This window comes from Rutilus rutilus (genome assembly GCF_951802725.1).
Source record: "Rutilus rutilus genome assembly, chromosome: 7".
Classification (NCBI taxonomy): domain Eukaryota; kingdom Metazoa; phylum Chordata; class Actinopteri; order Cypriniformes; family Leuciscidae; genus Rutilus; species Rutilus rutilus.
This window is the reverse complement of record NC_140221.1, coordinates 45,570,041-45,592,957: the sequence shown is the minus strand read 5'-3', so window position 1 is coordinate 45,592,957 and position 22,917 is coordinate 45,570,041. Positions and strand designations below refer to the sequence as shown.

At 36.9% G+C, this 22,917-nt stretch overlaps 1 protein-coding gene across 2 annotated transcripts; it reads left to right on the top strand.

Moving 5' to 3' along the window:
* The first annotated feature begins 101 nt into the window (after positions 1-101).
* LOC311293229 (zinc finger Y-chromosomal protein 1) lies at positions 102-21,950 on the top strand. 2 transcript variants are annotated; one of them, XM_084413343.1, is made up of 8 exons: positions 102-535; positions 3,689-3,785; positions 4,968-5,309; positions 5,961-6,110; positions 11,151-11,270; positions 12,097-12,231; positions 13,928-14,062; positions 16,729-21,950. In XM_084413343.1, exons 2-8 carry the CDS (start codon positions 3,719-3,721, stop codon positions 18,042-18,044), a joined length of 2,265 nt encoding a protein of 754 aa, XP_084269469.1. In that variant the 5' UTR covers positions 102-535; positions 3,689-3,718; the 3' UTR covers positions 18,045-21,950. The 2 variants fall into 2 exon arrangements, with proteins under 2 accessions (XP_084269469.1, XP_084269470.1); XM_084413344.1 differs by lacking the exons at positions 102-535; positions 3,689-3,785; positions 4,968-5,309 and adding an exon at positions 5,381-5,483.
* Positions 21,951-22,917: the final 967 nt, after the last annotated feature.

Below are 22,917 nucleotides of genomic sequence, written 5' to 3'. Positions count from 1 at the left end.
AAAGACCAAGGAGGAGTTGAAATTTCCAAACATTTGGTGTCCCTGGAAAGGTCTGAAGAATATGCTCTAAAAACTGGAGACTTCCTGGGTCCCAGTGGGCATGAAAACGCAGTGCATGGGATGACCCAACCAGTGGGCACTTTTAAGGGCCAACAATGGAAAACATAGAGCTTTAACACGAATTCGTCGGTCAGCGAAGGTTAAACAGTCAGTTTAAAACATGCTTATGCACTTTGCATGGGAAATGGTCTCTGTTAGCTTCGCGTTCGCTGGGTAAACAGTTGTTCATCGTCGGCCTTCCGCGTTTTCCTGCGACTCTGCGCAGTGACGTGTCGCGTTGACGGCGGGTCGCGCGCTGTGGAGAAGCTGCGGGCTGAAGCGTGTGTGTGTGTGTGTGGAGCTCCGCCCTCCTTGCGCACTCCGCGGCCCGCCCAACGCCCGCTAACTCCCGATCCAACCCTGCCCGAGTCTGGGGGAATCCGACGGCCTGCCTGCCCGGGGAAAATCTGGAGGCCGCCCCGTGCGTTGATCTATGGTAAGCGCGCATGTACTGGTGAATCAGACCGCGCGAGGTTTATCCCGCAAGCTCGTTGCACGCGCACGCTGGATTAATGCACTGAAATTGCACGGTTTTGTTGCATTATGTTGCTGGAGACGCGAGGCCGCGGATTGGCCGCCGGGCCCCGGGCCTTTACGCAGGCCGCACTCAGGCCTTGTTCACTGGGGGAGGGTTATTGTTTATAAATGCTCTTGCATGCACGCACAGGCGCGCGACACTAAACGCCCCTTTGTTTCAAAGCTGAGAGCGCGTGCTCGCATATGTGTAATATATGTATGCGTGGGAATCAAACGCGCGGTGTATTATGGCTCAAAATGGCGGGGTTTTGTTTTCAGTGGAAGGGAAAAAATTCTGGCCACAACAAGGCGCCATGTTTATGTCCGGTTTCAGGTGCTGAAATACGAGGAAGCCTTCGCTGCTTTTCTCCGCGCGCGGGGGGTGGGAAGCTTCGGCGCGCGCTGCTACCTATTTTTTTTTTTTACAGTCTATGGCTGGTACACATATTCTCAAATTGCATGAAACTTCATGCGTTTCCTCTCATGCATAAAGCTTTTAATGCATTTTGCGTTGTATTTATATAATGCATTGCATCATTTTATATAACAAACCTAATGCACAACCATTTATTGGTGCTAATATGTGTGTTGCATTAATTTCCAGTCACTCATCTTGTCGCAGTCATTTGCAAATTTAAGGGACATGCATGTCCGTCAATAATCTGCTCATATTTATTAGGCATATTCGTAAGTCTGCCTGTCTTTCTGCCTCCATATTTATCTGTCTATCTGTTTGCATGCATGCTTGCCTGTCTGTGTGTGTCTATTCAAGTGTACATCCAGGGGTTAAATTGGGATTTATTATGTGGGGGGGCTCTCCCTAGGGGGGTCCGGGGGTATGCCCCCCCCGGAATTTTTTTTTTGAAAAATAAACTATTAAATGGCATTTTCTGGAGAGTTTTGTGCAAAGAAATGGAGAAATTGAGTCTTACATGATATGTGAAAAACTGCAAGGTTAAGAGCATATTTGCATTGTTGTAGTATCAACAGGTATTAGGACATTTAGCATTTACATTACTGTTAATCAGCAGTGGTGGAATGTAACGAAGTACAAATACTTCGTTTCTGTAGGCTTTACTTAAGTAGAATCAATAGTGCATACGTTTGACTTTTACTTCGTTACATTTTGCAGCAATTATTATACTTTCTACTCCACTACATTTCTACAACGTTTCGTTACATTTTCTGATCAGTTTTCCCCCTGCCAAAACAGGGATTGAAAAAAATGTCCTGTTTTCGGTGCTGATGCGGTGGTGACGCGTTCATGTAAGGGTGGCGCTGCCAATAAAGCACCTAAAAGCTGTCACAAAGAACCATCAAAAGTAATGATTATGAATATGTAAAATATAGCAAGGAGACATTTTAATTGTTTATTAATAAACAAGTGTTTTCTGTGTCAGTGCCCTGCATAGATGAAGTTGACGATGCAATCTTCGCAGTAGTAAACTCGCCAGAGAGAAATGCACATTTCATACGGATTAGGCTACACAAGCAGCGGTCTGTTTTCTTTCGTTTTGAAAAGAAGACCTTCCAAGCTTTCTATAGATATATTTATCAGGTCTGTCAGGCAAGTAGGCTCCCTTATACGCTGAGTTTCGGTTCATTTATGAGACGAGAGTCCAGTTCACTCGCCGGCGCGTCCGTGTCGTGATTAGCCTATCTATTGTCTATATACTATATTTACTTCTTATTTTTGAAATGAAACATTGATTAAAATTAAGATACAATTAATACAAAACGAAATTAATTTTAAAGAAAGGCTTTGTGCTTTCTGTTTGAGGTCTCAGTGAAAGTTTTAAACAGTCTTTTAGTGCCACATTCAGAGCGGTCCCGTCCGTAACATGTTTTTTTCCTCATAAATGCGAACATGAAAAATAAAATAAAATGAATATGTTATGTTCTGTGGAGAGCCAACCCTTCTTCATCCGGTGGGTAGTAGGCTACTTTGGTTTGCAGTGTAATTAACAGAATTACAAAAAAATATTTTGCCACCTAAAAGTTAAAGATTTTTTGTGTCACGTCCACGGCATGTGTAGCCTATTTCCCTCATATTAAATATAAAACGCTTAAATGTAGGAGTTTGTCTTGCCTGTTCCCCCCACATAATATGTTATGTTCTGTGGAGAGCCAACCCTTCTTCATCCGGTGGGTAGTACTTTGGTTTGCAGTGTAATTCACAGAATTACAAAAAAATATTTTGCCACCTAAAAGTTAAAGATTTTTTGTGTCACGTCCACGGCATGTGTAGCCTATTTCCCTCATATTAAATATAAAACGCTTGATTACACATTGTATTACCTTGTTATGATATAGTGACCCATACAATGTGCCAAACATTTTTTCCTTACCTTGTTATTCAAGGCCAGGGCACTTTTTGTACAACCAACGTTGTGCTGAACTTGACAAAACTGATCTGTTGCTGCAGCTGCGGCCAGCAGCTCGGGTTTTTTTTTTTTTTTTTTTTTTCAAGGCAGTAGAAGGTTCTGGAACTTTTGCGCGCTTCCACATCCCGCGCAACTACGGATCTCCCAGGAACATTCATTATTGCTGCGTACATTTATCCATGTCGGAGTTCTGAGCCTACCTAGATGCGCATGGCATGCGCGAGCGGTGCGCGATCATGGTCGACTGACAACGAGATTAAGCAGCTGAACAAGAGTACGGGCACGGCCGTGTTCCGATTGTTCTCATCTCAGCTCCGCCGAGACAAAATAGACATGCCATTTCAAAATCTTTCATTTATAATCAGAAATATGTTTTCAAAAGCATCACTTTTATCAAATTTTATGTGACATAATTTCCTATAGGCAACTGACTGCAAACGAGCAGGCTTATGTGCCGGGGCTGAGCCCCGGAGAGCCCCGGCCCAATTTAACCACTGTGTACATCCATTTTAAACCTATTGTATGTTTACAATATGACAACTAGTTCTTGAACCCTTTCACATTGTTATGATCCCCCTTGTTCAGAAAGCAACGGCTTCATTCTGTATTTACTGATTTCTTCATATGTAATAGCTGGTCATTTTGTGTTTGGTTAAATGATTAATTGTGTGTGTTGTTTGTTTTGTTAGTTGTGCCGTGGCCAATGAAGAATAAAGACGATGGATGAGGAGGTGACAAGGCTTGCTCTCCGCTCCCAGGAGCCGAAGATTATACTGCATGGCTCCGGTAATAAACACACCGGACGTCTGTCCTTTCTAAGCTCATGATATCTTTCATAATGCTAATGTTGCATCATTCTCATTCTAGAGATCATTTGTTCACAGAAGAGAAAGATTATTAAGTTTAAATTTGTATGAAAACAATTTGTAAACTTTTAGATGTACACTAGCATATCGATGGCATAAGTGACATGAATATGATGACATAAATAAGAAAAATCGAGAATTATAACTATAATTATAATAAAAAATATTTTTCATGTTATTAAATAAAAAATATATTTTTATAGTTAAAGATATACAATTATAAATATACTTTTATATTTGTAATATTTATAAATTATTATTATATCAAATGCCACAACTCGCAACAAAAATATATTTTACTAAATATTATTAAATGAATCCATAGTTTTTATAATATATCATTATATATATTAATTATAATAATTATATATTTTTAATCAGTTAAATTAAAACAATATATATAACAATATAACAAAAAATATATTATGTATATAAATGTATATTATAAATATACATTTATATGTATTAAATAATTACATATATATGTAGAAAAGCAGATATAAAATGGTAAATATATATTTTATGATAATATTATTCTGATAATATTGTATATTATTACAAAAATGTATGTTATGTTGATATTGTCAACTAATGTTTTTATTATTCAATTTAATAAAAATATTATCAAATTCAAAAATATTTGTATAATATATAATTAGAAATATATTTATGCTTATAGTGTATTTTATATATATATATATATATATATATATATAAATAAGACAGTTTTATGTCTGCTTTTTGACAGTAATAAAAAACATTAGACAACAATTAAAACATAATATACATTATTGTAGTAGATATAATAAATATTATGTATGTATGTGATAGTTAAATAGTGTATATATATATATATATATATATATATATATATATATATATATATATACTATTTAACTATGTATGTATGTATGTATGTAATTGTATATGTATACTACTTAATTTTTTGGGGGAAATCTAGTAACCAGTGGTTAACCATTTCTGTTGGTCATTCTGAATTGTGGTTTAGTGATCAAACTTCTTTGACTCAGTTAGCAGTAGTTTTAGCAGGTACTAAGCGAGTGCACGTGTGTGTGTGTGTGTGTGTGTGTGTGTGTTGCAGGCGAGGGAGGTGCTGGAGACGAGGAGTATGTGGTGGAGCTGCAGGAGACAGTGCTGGTGTCTGAGGTGGAGGGGGAGGGGGGGTCGGTTCAGGGCTTCTCCTCCGACGAGCTCGTCATCCAGGACGCCGTCGAGGACGTGGTTGCCGAGTATGTGCACTGCGATGACGACGAGGGCGTTGCCGTGGAGACCTGTGTGATGTCACTGGAGGAAGAGGAGGAGGAGGATGGTGTTGCCATGGCAGAGATGACTGAGGATGTTTTGGTGGCGGAGGGGAGAGAGCAGGACGGCCTGGACCCCGAACACGACTCGGACAGCTGTGGAGACTACCTGATGATCTCCTGTAATTCACTCTCTTTCTTTCTTTCTTTCTTTCTTTCTTTCATTCATTCATAACACGACTCGGACAGCTGTGGAGACTACCTGATGATCTCCTGTAATTCACTTTCATTCATTCATTCATTCGTTCGTTCATAATACGACTCGGACAGCTGTCGAGACTACCTGATGATCTCCTGTAATTCACTCTCTTTCATTCATTCATTCATTTATTCATTCATTCATTCGTTCATTCATTTTGTTGGTTAATTAGTTAATTTGTTCACTCACTTAGTTGCCAGTTTATTTGTCGTTATTCATTTATTCCAATCAGATTTTTGTTAATTCCTTCATTTATTTGTTTATTTGTTTCTAATTCATTTATTCTATTGGTTAACTTTTTTTGTTTGTTCGTTCATTTTAGTTTAGTTGTTGTTGTTCATTTATTTATTCAATCAGTTTTTTTGTTTGTTCATTAATTTATTAATTTGTTTATCTAATTAATTTATTCTATTGTTTAACTAGTTCATTCGCTTAGCTGAGAGTTTATTTGCTGTTCATTTCAGTCAGTTTGTTTGTTTCTATTAGATCTTTTAGTACTCAATTCCCTTCATTTGTTTTTATGTCATAAAACGAATGATCTGTTCATAATGTTGGTCTTTCTTCCTTCGTGTAGTGGACGACGCTGGTAAGATGGTGTCGGGAGACGGCGAGGAGGTGACGGTAGAGGGAGCGATAGATGACCAGGAGGTGGAGAAAGATGAGGACGGACAGGAAGTCATTAAAGTTTACATCTTTAAAGCAGACTCGGGAGAGGACGACCTTGGTGAGTCAAGTGTCTACAAGAGATTGAGCCAGTGTTACTTTTGTATTATTTATATACTTTTATAGTTTTGGCTAATATTTTGAATTGGCATTTATTTGTATTTTTTAATTTTATTTTTTAAATGTCCTTTTTTAGTTTTAGTTTTTTTTTTTTTAACGTTTTTTTGTATTTAATTTTTTTTTTTTTTTTAACTATATTAAAAAGTTTTAGTAAATTTTTTTTTTAGTAGTTTTTGTTCTTTTATATTTCCATTTAGCTTTAATTGTTTAGTCATTCTAGTACTTCATTGTCACTTTTATTTATACCTTTATTCTTGACAAAACCGGGCTAATATGGCCATGGTTCCTGGTTCTAGTAAGAACTCGAGCTGCTGTGTTTTGGACCAGTAGTTTGTTTATTAAGCGTGCAGGGCAACCACCCATAATAGCATTACAATAATCTAGCCTTGATGTCATGAATGCATGAACTAACTGTTCTGCATTTGTCATTGACAGCATATGTCGTAGTTTAGATATATTTCTAAGATGGAAAAATGTGGTTTTACAGATGTTAGAAATGTGGCTTTCAAATGAAAAAAGTGGCATTAAAGAGCACACCCAGGTTCCTAACCGACGACAACGATTTGACAGAGCAGCCATCAAGTGTTAGTTATTCATCTAAATACTATTCATCTAAATTTTTATATCAAGTATGCATTCCGTAAATTTAGTGAATTGGTTTGTTTCGTCAGGGCGCAAAAAATATAGAGATGAGTATCATCAATGTAACAGTGAAAACTAATGCCATGCTTCCTAATGATATCTCCCAAGGGTAGCATGTGCAGGATGAAAAGCAACGGCCCTAGTACTGAGCCTTGCTGTACTCCATACTGAACTTGTGATCGATATGACACCTCTTCATTTACTGCTACAAATTGATAACGGTCAGATAAGTATGATTTGAACCATGTCAATGCAATTCCACTAATGCCAATTTAATTCGAGTCTATTCAAAAGGATGTTGTGGTTGATAGTATCAAATGCAGGACTAAGATCCAGTAACACTAATACAGAGATACAACCACGATCATACGATAAGAGCAAATCATTTGTAACTCTAATGAGCGCAGCTTTAGTACTATGAAACGGTCTAAATACTGACTGGAAATCATCGCAGAAAAAGAAACATAGTTGTGAGGACACTGCTTTTTCTAGTGTTTTTGACAGAAAAGGGAGATTCGATTTAAGTCTGTAATTAACTAGTTCTCTAGGATCAAGTTGCGTTTTTTAATAAGAGATTTAATAACAGCCAGCTTAAAAGCTTTTTGTACGTATCCTAATGACAGTGATTATTTAATAATATTAGAAGGGTGTCTATGTCTTCTGGAAGCATCTCTTTCAGGAGCTTAGTCGGGATAGGGACGAACAATACTGTACATGTTGTTGATTTTGATGCTTTAACAAGTTTAGAATATTCTTCCTCTTCTATAGCACAGATATAATGGAATTTTTCCTCAGGGGGTCTATATCACGGCCTCTGATGCGATACTGTAGTGGACGGTTGCATGGTTATAATTTTCTCATCTGATAGTATCAAACTTGCAAGTAAAGACATTCATAAAGTAATTACTGCTGTTTTGTTTGGGAATGTCCTAACCCAGATCTAGCAGTTTTTTGTTTAGGCTTTTCTGTATGCAGTAACACCGTCCTTCCACGAAATGCGAAATACCTCTAGTTTTGTTTTCTTCCAGCTGTGCTCCATTTTTTTTCCTGGCTGTTCCCTTGAGGGTGCGAGTGTGTTTGTTACACCACGGCATCTGACTGTTTTCCTTCTTTAAGAAGGAGTCAGTAGTTTCTGTTGTGACATTGAGTTCTTTTAAGCGATCTGGGATGCCGAGGACTAGAAACTGATCAGAAAGATTATTTATAAAGCAATCTTTAGTGGCAGAAGTGATAGTTCTACCATATTTGTTACAAGGAGTTGATTTCACAGCCTTGGATAAATGTAGTATACACAAGACTAGATAATGATCTGAAGTGTCATCGCTCTGCTGCAGAGTTTCAAGCCATCAACATTGATTCCATCATGTGACAATATTAGATCTAAAGTATGATTACGACAATGAGTGGGTCCTGACACGCGTTGTCTAACGCCAATAGAGTTCAGAATGTCTGTAAATGCCAATCCCAATGCGTCTTTTTCATCATCTACATGGATATTAAAATCACCAATTATTAAGACTTTATCTGCAGCCAGTACTAATTCAGATAGAAAATCAGCAAATTCTTTTGATAAAGTCTGTATGTTGCTCTGGTGGCCTGTATACAGGAATCATATAAATTATATATCAGCTAATGAATTAGTTTTTGTATTACCTGACCGTTTGATCGCACTATTTTATGTCATCGTAATGAATTAGCTGCAAGGAACGTGAAATATAATGCTTTATTAGCCTGTTACTGATTTGGTGGGTTAATGCTGCGCAGTTTTACACTAAAAACAATCATACTAAAAGTACATTTGAACAAACCCACAGTATTTGCAAGTAGGCTAATGGCTAAATATTTTTGTGCAACACGTACTGTATTTAATTTCACTGCCATAGACTTGACAAAAAGCGTTACTAAAGTACAAACAAAATGCAATATAACTATGTGTACAATAAATAATATATATTTGCCTGCCTGTCTATTAAAACACATGTGAGAGTGGATTCTCTGTGGACAGAACATGTCCAAGTTTGTCGCAAAGCTCTCTCCATCTCGAAAACGCCACGCCGAATTTGATCCTTGTTTTATTTCTCCATTTGGCCCAAAGCCTGCTTGCCTAAGTTGATCTACGTTTGCGTTTTTTTTGGGGGGATTTTCTGTACTCGCAATCAATAATCATGAGCCATGATGATTGAACGACACAACAGCAGCGTACAAGATATCGTACCATAGATATATATACATAGATCCTCATTAGCGGCTTACGTATAGCGGCCCATTGAAACGGCTGCTAATGGGGAATCTATGTATATATTTCTATGATTACTACAAGCGGAAACCGAGGATAGCGCGGATATTACATAATTGATATGCGACAATGACAAGGGACAAGCCATTATTTAAATCTGGAATTTCTCTGGATTTCCAAATCCTTTTTTTGGGGGGTGATTTTTTTTAAATATATTTTAATGCAAAAATCTTACATACCTTTTAATTAATATAATGTTAACTAAAATAAAATGAAATAGAAACTATTATTTATTATAATTTATTTTCATTTATGATTTTTGTCTATTATTTTATTAGTATTTAATATTTATAGTGCATTTTATTTGATTTCCACTTTACTTCAATTATGGAAAATGATTATTAATATTTTTTTGTTTAAAATTCATCACTGGATTGGGACTGTTGATGAAACCCGCAGTTCAGTAAGAAGTAGCAGAGGTGATGTGGTGATGTTTTTCAGGGAGGTCAGAGTTTCTTCTATGACGTGTGACAGAAATGCTGAAACTGAAACTGCAGATTCATTGTTCTGGTGGACATGCTGGGTCTTTCTTGGGCATTTGCCACAGCTTCACTTGTGATCCAATTATGATATGCATCATTTTCATGAAAATTTGTATCGTATTGTGAGGTAGTTGTTGGGACCCATCCAGACATTTTTCATTTTTGCCACTGAAAATGTTGCCAGGGCAAGTAAAGATCAGGAAAAATCCATGCTGTGATCAAAATCGCCCCCTGTACCTTCATTCACTATTCCCTACATTACTCCTCTAATATAGTCCATTTGAAGGAATGAATGAAGGGCTGTCGCTTTTGCATAGTTTGTGCTTGCTGTTTAATAATTATTTGAAATTTATCAAACTGGCAGCTCCAGTAGTAATGAAAAGATTTATCTTAAACTCTTTCATGTAAACTAGCATGTATAAACCTTAATTAAACAATTTAATCATCAATAAAAAAGGAATTTATACCTGCATGATATTACTCTGTAGCCACATTGGAACAGTGGTTTGGAAATTATATAAAAATCAGTTGTACACTCATTATTGCGGTGCATTGTGGGATTAGTAGATATCAGTAGAAACCCGGTAGTATTCTCGAATGACCGTGCTTCCCTCCCTCATGTCCCCCTGAGACGAGAGATTTCTGTATTGTGTGTCTGGAAAAAAACCTCAGATGACGCAAAAATCATCATTTATCATCATCTGAGGCTTTATTGTCCAGAGGCGAGAGACTCCAGCCAGTAGGAGGAGCTCGTTCCGCATGTCTTCAACCCGCCCATAGGGGGATCTCACGATAAAACACTGTCTTTTCAGTTTCGAGTCGACTAGTAGCCTAGCTGTATCATTTCTCCCGATACGGCCCTCTGTAACCGGTAGGCGTGGCTTGGGCGTGGCCTCTGCATTCTGGGAGTTGTTGTCTTTCATCCACATGAGCCAAAAATACATTTTCTGGCTTTCCTCAGTCTAGAAGGCACCAACTTCTAAAATAATTTCACATTTCCACTACATAAATGACCCAATTTAAATACACATTCATCTTTCCAGTATAGGGGGATATTTCGGACACAGCCCTAGTGATGCAAATATCAGCAATCGTAAAATATACGTCCTAAACATAAAAAAGCTGAAATTATTTTAGAGGGCTGACTGAAACAGTGGGTGATGTTAAAGCAGCATACAGAGTTCAATTACGCTAATGAAAACATACGGTTTGGTAAACACAGTGCGTCCCTAAAAATCTGGAATGTGAGGGTGCAAAAAAATCGAAACATTGAGAAAATCTCCTTTAAAGTTGTTCATTTATGTTCGCGATTGTGCCGCATTCACTCACAGAAATAAATGTTTTATATCTTTACGGTAGGAAATTTACAAAATATCTTCATGGATCATGATCTTCACTTAATATCCTAATGATTCTTGGCATAAAAGAAAAATCAATAATTTTGACCCATACAATGTATTATTGGCTATTGCCACAAATATACCCGTGCGACTCGTGACTGTGTGTCACTTTAATAACACCAGATCGGTGAGTAATTGTCTGATGCTTGATTTGTGTGCAGGAGAGACGGTGGACCTCAGTGAGAATGAGGCCGTCGCTCTGGCTGAGCCTGTGATTCGGCCGCTGAGAGAGAAGATGGTCTACATGTCTGTGGGAGACGGTCATCATACACAGACTGATGGTGAGAGACTCTTACTGGGCGGTATGACTCTATACACAATGCAACAGTAGAAATGTGGCATCAGGTCTGACGTTATACCGAGGCAGGCATTGAATATATGAGGTGTTGTTAAGCTCAACACAAAGTTTTGTTGTTTATGGTTGCTGAGCAAAATCATTACTTAGCATGTTAATATAACAATAAATGGACATGCTTACAACAGGCTATTTTTTTTTATGTCTTATTTCGTTCAGTTTTAGTAATTTTAGTAATTCAACAAACTAAAAATAATTGGCTAAGATAACTAACTGACATAAAATATTTTTTTTTAACATTATTTCAGTATTTCTTTCACTGGATTATCCCAAAATAGGCATTCAAACATGATTTTTTAATTCAATTTTGTTAATTTAATATAATATTTTAAGTACTTGAATTTCCAGCATAAATAACTATATTGTGATGTATAAAGTAATTCACACTGTGATTTCAGGTCTCTCTTCATAACACGTTTCCTTGATTATTGGCTGCAAACGCTCAAAGAGCCTCTTAGTTTCTGCTCAGATTGCTTCATTCTTTCTGTTCTGCAAATGTCAAATTATGTAACTTTCTGGGAACTTGTCGAACCAGTTATTATTGTCCCAAACGTACTCCTGTTTGATTTACTAAGCTAATGTTTTCAAAGATGAAACTTTGAAGGATTGAATTGGCATGAAACATGCTACTTATGTGTGGACATTATTATTTAATTTTCGACACTGTTATTGAATATTTAGGTGAGTGTTTCTGTTTGGTTCTGTGGGTCTGAGCATCAGCTTGACGTGTGTGTGTGTGTGTGTGTGTGCAGGAGGCTCTAAGCTCTCGGACGAGGTGTACATGGAGGTGGTGGTTGGAGGCGAGGAGCCGGTTCCTCATGACAGGCCGTATGATGGCACTGCGCTGAGCAAGGACTTCATGCCTGTTGCGTGGGCAGCTGCATACGGTCAGGACACTCGAAACGCTTCCTCATGTCACTGACACTACAAACCCCCAGATCATGTAGTAAAACGGGAACTTAAATAAGCCTGTGTCTATTGACTACAAACAACACAATGCATGCACACAGGAATCATGAAATGTAGGGCTGGGTTATTGACTCATGATTTGTTTCATTCTCCATTTGAATGTATATCAGGTACAGTACATGAAAATTTTTCTCTACGGAAAATAATCTCAACTAATGCTGTAAACTATCCGGGGAACCCTGTCAAAAATGAAAGTTTAAAATGAACAACACAAAAGTCCAAACTACTAAATTCAATTGCCATTTATTTTTAGATATAATAATAAACAGTCCAATAAAAATGTATACAAACATTTAAATTGCATATTTACAACAGTTTTTATAATGTCTTTATAATAATAACAACATTTTTATTATATATTTTGTTTCTACTCCAATTAATTTTTTTAAATATAAACATTTAAACATTGATTTATTGGATGGAAGGCGCTAAAAATAATGTTTATGTTTGCGCATCAGCTGAAAACAGCATAGAATAAAAGATAGATTCTTGAAATATCAATTCATCAAAATGAGAGCCAATTAACCCTTTAGAACCTGAAGCTAAAATAGGTGTTTTTCACATAATTTGATTTTTCGACTGTAAAATTCTAAAACAATGTGCTATAATCTTCATGTGCAAGGTGTCGTCTTTTTCAGGAAAAGATAAGCTTTCAACAAATTACAGTTATTGACCATTATTGTGTGTGGTGAGTTTGTAAATAGAATTTAAATAGACAAAAAAAAAAAAAAAAAAACGAGAACAAATTTACTGATTTTTATTTAGAAAAAAAAAACAGAAAACATCATGAACGAAAGAAACTAACACTTTAAAGTTGAAAAATGAACTATAATACATATATACAAGTCTTTTTTGTGACATTGGGTTGCAAAGTTTTCATTTAGGACACTTTTTTTCATACACGCACACATACACATGCATGCATTCATAGGCACGCACACATACACTCAACATGCTTAGATACGTGAAAGAGTAACGGCCATCCGCCTCCCAAATTTCATTAAAAATCATCCCAATCCCAATCCTTCTGCTGTCTAACACTTCTTTCACCATGTATTTGTTAGTTTCTTTTATTATTTTATGCAATCCAAAACACTTCCTTCCTTCCCGCGCTGCTGTCATTTGCAGATGGAAAGCATGACATTACTGTATTGGCGAAAAGCGCATGATGTCTACTTTCAGGAAATATTTGAATTATTTTGATAGTGTAAACGGTTGAAGAGTTACAGTGACATGAATACAGCTTGGTTGGCTGTGTCGTCGACGACACATCCGGTTTTAAAGGGTTAAAATCAAGAAATTGATATTGTCAACCCAGCAGTAATGAAATGTCAAAATCTTACTTATATGTGCTGGACAAACATTAGAAACATTCATGTCCAGATGTGATGGAATCTGAGTTTAATTAAGCATATTTTTTTTCTGGCAATCAAAGCTTTTTGTTTGGAAGTAGAATCTGGGTTGCTGAAACATACACTCATGTTGTCTTTGATTGTAGTGGTTGACTGATATGAGCATTTAGAAGGACAATACCGTTGTGATCTTGCATTCGTTAGGATGTTTCTTCTAATCATAAATAATTCTTGACTATGCTGACGCGTCTGTCATAAGCAGGTGCGGACGAGGGCTGTGAGAACCGTAACGGAGCAGCGAGCGCGTTACTGCACATCGACGAGTCGGATGCACTGGACAAACTCAACCGGCAACACGGCAAGAAGAGACGAGCTGAACCCCGACAGGTCCAAACAGGTATTGGCACACTCAGCTGACACTAACTGCTTAAACCATTAGTTCACGTCAGAATTAAAATATCCTGATAATTTACTCATGTTCGTGTCTTTCTTTCTTCAGTCGAAAATAAATTAAGGGTTTTGAGGAAAACATTGCAGGATTTTTCTCCATATAGTGACTTCAATGGGGTCCAGCGGGTCGAAGGTCCAAATTGCAGTTTCAATGCAGCTTCAAAGTCTCGACACGATCCCAGCCGAGGAATAAGAGTCTTATCTAGACAAACCATCGACCATTTAAAAAAAAAAAGATTGTTTTTATATATATATATATATATAGAGAGAGAGAGAGAGAGAGAGAAATAAAAAAAATCACGTTTAAAGGTCACGCTTGTTCCCGTTCAAAAATGTAGGGTTGGCCGAAAAACTAATTTCATTTTCTTCTCCAACTTTATATTCATCTTTTATTTTATTTTATCGTAAAGGGCATTTGACTTAGTCTTTGCACATTCACTTTGTAAACACTAGCTCGGTACTTCCGCGTGACCTTTCAACGTGATTACGTAATGCGTGGCGCATCACAGCTAGTGCAAGACCAGCATTTGTGGTTAAAAAGTATATATATTTTGGTTGTTTTTTTAGAAAATGAATGATGGTTTGTCTAGATAAGACTCTTATGCCTCGGCTGGGATCGTGTAGAGCCTTTAAAGCTGCACTGAAACTCACATTTGGACCTTCAACCCCCATTGAAGTCACTATATATGGAGAAAAATCTAAGCTTTTTAGTTGTTGTTATGACTTGGGGCTGCCAAATTAAAATTTGAATTTCGAATATTCGTCAAATGTACAATAAAAATCCACATTCATATGCAAACACGGTGCATTTGAACTTTAGGTGTGCATCAGGCAGCCTTATCAGTGGCGCACGAGATGTGATGATGTTGCAAGGGTCATCGTTGTGTTTAATGTTTTTGTTTGCCTGTCCAGTTGAACCCATTAGATGTGGCGCTGATGCATTGTTCATTCAAAACACTGCAGAGAAGCTCAATGCAGAGAAGATCTTGGTTACGTCAAAACCAGAACTAAGCCGTTCACACATTTTCTGCACCACTTTTCCATTGTTTTCTGTTAACAAGCGCTAGATCAGCGCTTCGGCTTTTTGTATTAAAATATGCTGTTTTGTTCATAATTGTTTATGCAATTTATAAACATTAGTTTAAATGCTATGCACTTTTTATATTATTTAATATTTATATTGCTTTAAATAAACAATTTAATGTGCTGCATTAATGTTTTGCTCATTGCGCCCTCTTGTGGCCACAGGAGATGAGCCAAAAGCTTTTTTTCCCCTAACTGAAATATTGCCAATATTCAAGTTAAATTTTAATTTAAAAGGCATAATATAAGTTAAAAAAAGCCTGTTTGACAGCCCTATTATGATTCTGATTAGTAGTCAACAGATGTTTTTAGTGCCTGATCATTAAAGATGATTTAATGATAGAGAATAATAATTCTCTATTCATTTAATAAAGTTAAATTAAATGTTTACTTAAAACCACCAAGCAAATTAAAATATACACTAAACATTGATAAGGTTATCAGTAAAAAACTGATGAGTGGAATAACCAATAACTTCACACATTTATCAGTGGTGCCTATATTTTGTGTGTGTGTATATATATATATCAGCTCAATACCTGAAATGTCTTATAGTGTGATGCACTGAAACTCTTTAAAAAGCATTTTAAGTTTTTTAATTATTACTATACAGTCAGGTTTTGTTGAGGTTAAGTAAGAGATTACATGTTATGTTTATACTTTTATCTATTGCACTGCGGGACCATTTAAAATGGTCTAGTGAAATCAAAATGATGGTGAAAAACTAAAAGAAATGTGACCAGTCACAGCAGAAATATACATTTGGCCTTTGGAAAATATCTGAATTTTTACCTTGATGTTTAAAAAAAAACAAAAAACATATGTAACTAACATGTTTTCAAAGGTTTTCAAAAGGTTTCGGGTGGAATTAAAGTAAATGGTTGCCATCATTAATGTATATATATATATATATATATATATATATATATATATAAATTAAAACTGAATGTGTGTGTGTATATATATATATATATACACACATTCAGTTTTAATTTTTTTCACCATATGTGGTTTTGTCTTTTCTTTTTTTTTCTTTTTTTAAATATAACTGTTTAATTAATTAATTTATGTGTATTTATTTATTTCCAGTTAGTAATTTTAGTTCTTCAACCTAAATGCATTTCAGTTAAGTGCCAAGGCAACATTTTTATTCAGTTTGTTTTTTCATCTAATGCATATATAAATGAGCTCATTGTTTCTGCCTTAAATTCTTACATTGTTTAAATTAATACATTTTTAGCTAACTGTGATTTGTGTATGTACATTTCGAAAATACATAACTTAGACAGTTACCTCTCATAACAGATCAATAAAGTATAATGTGGACCATTTTCTGTAAAGCTGCTTTGAAACGGTGTATTGTGAAAAGCGCTATGCAAATAAATGTGAATTGAATTTAATATATTTTACTTCAAATTTATTTCAATTGACTTAAATGCTTCTTTTAATAGTTTTAGTTCTATCAGCGATTGGCTACAAAACTGATTTTCCTTCATCCTCTCACTGTCCGTATCTCTCATTCCTCCCCAGCGATCATCATCGGCCCGTACGGACAGCCTCTGACGGTCTACCCCTGCATGCTGTGCGGTAAGAAGTTCAAATCCCGCGGCTTCCTGAAGCGACACACTCGCAACCACCACCAGGACGTGTTGAGTCGCAAGAAGTACCAGTGCACGGACTGCGACTTCACCACCAACAAAAAAGCCAGTCTGCACAACCACATGGAGGTCCACGCGCTCAGCAACAAAGCGCCGTTCGAATGCGAGACCTGCGGTAAAGAGTTTCACCAGCAGGCGGCGCTGTTCTCGCACCGTCTCCAGCACCACCACCGCGAACAGAAAACGCCCACGGCAATCGCGTCGCCTTCTCCTCCTGCCGCCACGGCAAAGACGCACAAATGCAAGTTTTGCGATTACGAGACTGCCGAGCAAGGGCTGCTCAATCGCCACCTGCTGGCCGTTCACAGTAAGAGCTTCCCGCACATATGCGTGGAATGCGGGAAAGGTTTCCGCCACCCGTCGGAGCTAAAAAAACACATGCGCACGCACACCGGCGAGAAGCCGTACTCGTGCATGTACTGCGATTACAAATCCGCCGATTCGTCTAACCTAAAAACGCACGTGAAAACGAAGCACAGCCGCGAGCTTCCGTTTCGCTGCGAACGCTGCGGTCAGACGTTCGCCGAGGAGGACGAGCTAACGCAACACGCCACGACGCACGAGGACGCTCGCGGACACCAGTGCAACCACTGCGACCATCGCAGCTCCAACTCCAGCGACCTGAAACGGCACGTCATTTCCGTGCACACTAAAGACTATCCGCACAAGTGCGCCATCTGCGGGAAAGGCTTCCACCGGCCGTCCGAGCTTAAGAAACACTCCGCGTCGCACAAAGCCAAGAAACTGCACCAGTGCCGCCACTGCAACTTTAAGATCGCTGATCCGTTCGTGCTCAGCCGGCACATCTTATCCGTTCACACCAAGGAGCAACAGCAGCAACAACAGACGCCACAACAACCGACTCCGCCCACTTCCGAGTCGTCGCCACCACAAGCCCCGCCCACAGAAAAGAGCGCCCCCAAGAGGACTATAGGGGCGGCGCAGTTAGCGGCGCCCTCGATAAAGAAAGCCATTGGCTCCAAGGGTCCGCGGGAAAGGCGTGTGTATCAGTGTCAGTATTGCGACTACAGCACGGGAGACGCGTCTGGCTTCAAAAGACACGTTATTTCCATCCATACTAAAGACTATCCTCACCGCTGTCAGTACTGCTCGAAGGGCTTCCGGAGACCTTCGGAGAAAAACCAGCACATTATGAGACATCATAAAGACATGGTGCCGGGAGAATGAACACCTTCCTTTTCTTCCTCCTGCTCACTTCCATAAAGACACTAAACAACCATTGATTCGAAATCCCTCATGTTAGCAAACTCTTACAAAGACCTCTCATGCATAGCAGCGCGCGTGTGTGTGTGTGTGTGTGTTGTGTCTGTATGCGAAAGCGTGCATATGAACATGCTTTATGCTTAATGATCACATGGTTTGCAGTCTTAAAGGAACAGTTCACCCTAAAATTTAAGGGGTCGTCATTCACTCGCCCTCATGTTGTTTAAGACCGGCAAGACTTTCTTGCGTATTTTAATTAATTAAAAAAAAAAAAAAGAGAGAGAATATCCTGGTTAATCTTTTTTTGCATTATTATATTGGCTTAATATTTCATTTAATAAATTATGATGATAATGTATTGTATAAATATTAAACGTTTCGTTAACGCTTTACAATAAGGTTCATTAGTTAACATTAATGTATCAACTAACATGACCTAACCATGAGCAATACATTTGTTACTGTATTTATTAATCTTTGTTAATGTTAGTTAATAAAAATAAAGCTGTTCATGTTAGTTCACAGTGCATTAACTAATGCTGTTACAATTAAAGTAAATGTTGCAATTAACAAAGATTAATAAATTCTGTTTAGGTGCAGTTCATTATTAGTTCATGCCATCTAACGTAGTTAATGTTAACTAATGAACCTAAGTGTTACCCATGTTTCTTATCATAAATGCCCTAAAAAGCACCATAATAATAGTCTTTATGACTTTATGCACTATATTCGTGATACATTTTAGTGAGGACAACCCCACATTATACACTGAGATTTTCCTCTCTTCTCTAGGAAATAAAACCACATACGACATGAGGGTGAGTAAATGATGACATTTTTGTTTTGGGTGGACTATTCCTTTAACTTTAGACGTTTTATGTTTGGCTGTGTACCTTAACAGATGAAACTAATATGTACATCCAGCCTCTGGGATCAGGTGCATATTCCTGAAGCATTTTTCCTGAGTCTTGCGTTCACCCTGTCATCAAGCGTGTTTGTAACTAAAATCCTCCGAGCGCATAAACTCTCTGAAATGCTTTTTGAATATAGGACCACGTCATGGATTTCTCACTCAATCTTGCACTTTAACTAGCATGTCCGTCTGCTTGATCGCTGTTTAAAAACGTGGACGTTGTCAGATGACACCAGGAGATGGTTTTTAATGTTCAGAAAAACGTTGGAAATTACCAGGCTGTTTTCCATAGGCACTAAAAACTCAGTCTTATTTTGCAATGTTAGTATGACCAGGGACAGGGTAATGGGGGAACGTGTGGTCTCTCAAAACTTTAATGATAGCAGGAAGCGTTTATCATGACTGATCCGTTGAAGAATCAAAAAACTACATCTGTAAACGAACGACTAATATGTTTGAGAGGAATAGTTCACCTTGAAAGTGAAAAAGTAATTTAGTCACAATCACATTCAATGTTTTTTCCCATTAAGCTGCGGTTTCATTAACGCGAACAAAGGGCAAGCTCATTAAAAAGTCCCAAAAATTCCATAATAGTAGTTCATATGGTCATTCGATTAGTCAGTATTTGCAAAACTTTTTGGCTTTCATGTGAATTAAAGGGACAGTTCAACCAAAAATAAGAATTGTCATCTTTACTCTCCCTCAAGTTGGTCCAAACCTGCATTAAGTTCTTTCTTCTGTTGAACACAAATGATGATATTTTGAAGTATGTTGGTAACAAAGTAGTTTCTGGACCCCATTGATTGTAAAAAATACAATGTAAGTCAATGGGGACAAGAAAAAAAAAAACTTTGTGTTAAATACAGAAATTAATGCAGGTTTGGAACAACTTGAGAGTGAGTAAATGACAGAATTTTTGTTTTTTTGTGACCTATGCTTTTAACTTTTGCTCTGTTTCTTAGAAGTCAGAAGATTTGGAATATATATAACAACATAAAAGTCATATATACTACTTTTATTGCTTTTTTTTTGTCCGTTTTGGTGTTTTTCAGTCTGGTATGAAAAGCAGACTTTTGGACATTTTACTAAAAATCTCTTTGAAAATACATTTTTCTTTAGGTGAACTATTCCTTTAAGGTTTGTGCAGGACTAGTTGTCTACTGCTGCATTTCTTTTTAATTTAGTTTTAACTTGCTGGATCAAGTCCATTCACCTCCAGAACAAAGTTGTTTTAAACACAGTTCTCCGCCTTCACTTTCCTGTCATTGTTGGTCATTTTGAGCACACGCTGAACAGGACATTCATAGAATAGCTCTATGAGACTGCAGCAATGCATTTTGGGTATGTGAGACCAGATGCTCCCTCTTTCATTTTAAGAAAGCTTGAATTCTGTGGTAACAGATGTTAATCATGCAAGGGTAAATGTTTCCTCATGTTGTAAGCTGATTTAAATGCATTTCACTTGGATGTATGGGACCACAGAACTTACTAAACATGTTGACTAAATTTGTCATGTCAAGAGCCCGCCTGGGTCATTTTTAACCCAACAATCAAGAGAGATACACAAAAACTATTTTTTGTTTAACTTTTATGCTAATTTAAATACAAATGATTGTATTTCAGTACGTTTTTTTTTTTTAGATTACAGTAATGATATCATCATTGAAAAATTAATTGTAATCATTGGAATTAAATAAGAATTAGAAATAGCACCGGTTCATGTTGAAATAGTGTTTTCATTACTGTAAAATAAAATGTAAAAATTATTTTACTGCAATACAAGTATTGGTATTTAAATTTTCACTACTGTTATATAAAATAAATAAAAAATGAGTAAAAATTTTTTTTTCAGTGTCACAATGCAAAACTTAGTCCAAATAGATTCAGATTATTTTAATCTCTTGTTTTTGGGGTGAAATTTGACTTGAGAATTTTGGTGTATTTTTTTTTATATAAATTTTTCGAGAGATTCAGCCATTTGAATTCTAATCACTATATTAGATTCAGTTTGCCAATCATGTCTTGCGAAAGCATTTTTGATGACCCTATTTGACAGTATCAGGCCGAGCGTTCCTCTCATCAGTGTGCGCAACGTGCAGTATGAGTTTTTATTTAAAAAGTCTAACTACAAAAAGATTAGAAATGATCATATTTCTGTGTGTATGTGTATGATTGTGTGTTAGCAGAGTTTCCTGGTTTATTCTCAAAGCAATGCATCAGATATGTTTGCCGTTGCCAATAACCTCTCACCTTTAACCCTTCGAGTGACCGTTCATAGTGATGATACTGTTCGGCTGTGTTCATGTACGGTCAATGCAATTACACACAGTATAGCCTCCTGATACCTACTAATTGACTTAAAATAGTCGACATCAGACCTCACTCAAGCTGGCATCCCTTACAGTTACGAAGGCAAACTAAAAACTGGAATTGACACGGCAAATCATGTTGGAAATGCTCTGTTTTGTGTGCGTATGTAACGTTAATCGAATCAATTTGGATCAAAATTCCACTAACCTGTGATGGATGATGTCATACCCAGCTTTGCATGTGATTGGCTAGAGGTTTCCAAAGGAACTTGAAAAAGCCTCAGTTTGTGTCCGAACAGCACCATTTTGTAATGAGGGCCACGCGTTCTTCTCGCTCAAACGATGCCATTGGTCGGGAAGGGAATCGGTCACTGCTCCTAACGTTCCCGGGCCTCTTCCTCTCCCTGTGATCATTTTTATACCGCAGATATTTATTTGGTCACCGTTTAAACTTTGTTGTATAGTTAAATGTAAGTAGGAATCTATGGGACTATAACTTATTGTTTTGTACACAGATCTGTAAAGAGAGAGTGTAGATGTAAACACTTTTGGAAAGAGGAGTTCAGAACTTTGTGTTGTCATGGATGTATCTTCACATTTGTTTAAAAATGATAAAAAAGGAAATAAAAGGCAAAGTATTTTCCTGCATTCTCTGTTCATTATGGAAGTGTGGTTCAAGGTAATTTGTAAATGCTTCCCATTTGCATTTATTCATGTGGGAGATGCTTTTAGCCAAAGCAATTTACTGTGAAGTCCATAAGATTTATTATTTATGTGCGTTAATATGAATACGGTACCAGTCAAATATTTTGGACAAATTATGAGAAAATTGTTTCTCATAAAGGGACTGAGGAGGAGCAGAGCTGGACTCTAAACAACTTTGAGAAACAAAGAATGATTTGTATTTTTGTTTATTACATAATTTTCATACTTTCATGTGTTTTCATTTTAGTATTTCGTTCAGATTGAACAAGTAGAGCCTTTTTTCTTCACTTTATGCATCAATATGTTTAAGAGCAACAAAAAGTTGATTGTTTTTAAGTACAATCAACTTGGATGTACAGCAACTTTTTTCTTTTCTACACAGTGAAAGTAATCATAATAGAAGAAAATCCAAGGCACTCTTCTTTTAGAAATTAATAAAAAGCCTTTATTTGACTGGCTATTTCATGTTAGAAAATTTTAAAAGACATGGGAAAAAAAACAACCCACGCGTAGCGGCACAAACAGCCTTCTTCAGGGTATGTTTTACAATCAAACACTTTCCTCTTTTATAGGTGCTAATTAGAAACACCTGAATGACAAAATACATGCACACATACAGAGAAGATCCTATTCTAATGTGTATATGAGTATGTGTATGCAGGTAAAGGTTTTTTTTTTTTTTTTTTTTTCTACTAATGTGTATATGAGTATGTGTATGTATGTACATATGTTTTTTTTTTTTTTTTTTCTATCTTCTATCTTCTTCTTTTCTCTTTGATGTAATTTGTAATGCAACCTCCTAGTGGATCTTCTCTGTATGTGCATGTATTTTGTCATTCAGGTGTTTCTAATTAGCACCTATAAAAGAGGAAAGTGTTTGATTGTAAAACATACCCTGAAGAAGGCTGTT

What these genes read in the sequence shown, in the direction of transcription:
- LOC311293229 (XM_084413343.1), top strand. Translation starts at nt 3,719, where the DNA reads ATGGATGAGGAGGTGACAAGGCTTGCTCTCCGCTCCCAGGAGCCGAAG. An exon ending in AGACTACCTGATGATCTCCT is followed by an intron (nt 5,310 to 5,960) that starts GTAATTCACTCT and finishes TCCTTCGTGTAG; the next exon opens with TGGACGACGCTGGTAAGATG. An exon ending in ACCCCGACAGGTCCAAACAG is followed by an intron (nt 14,063 to 16,728) that starts GTATTGGCACAC and finishes ATTCCTCCCCAG; the next exon opens with CGATCATCATCGGCCCGTAC.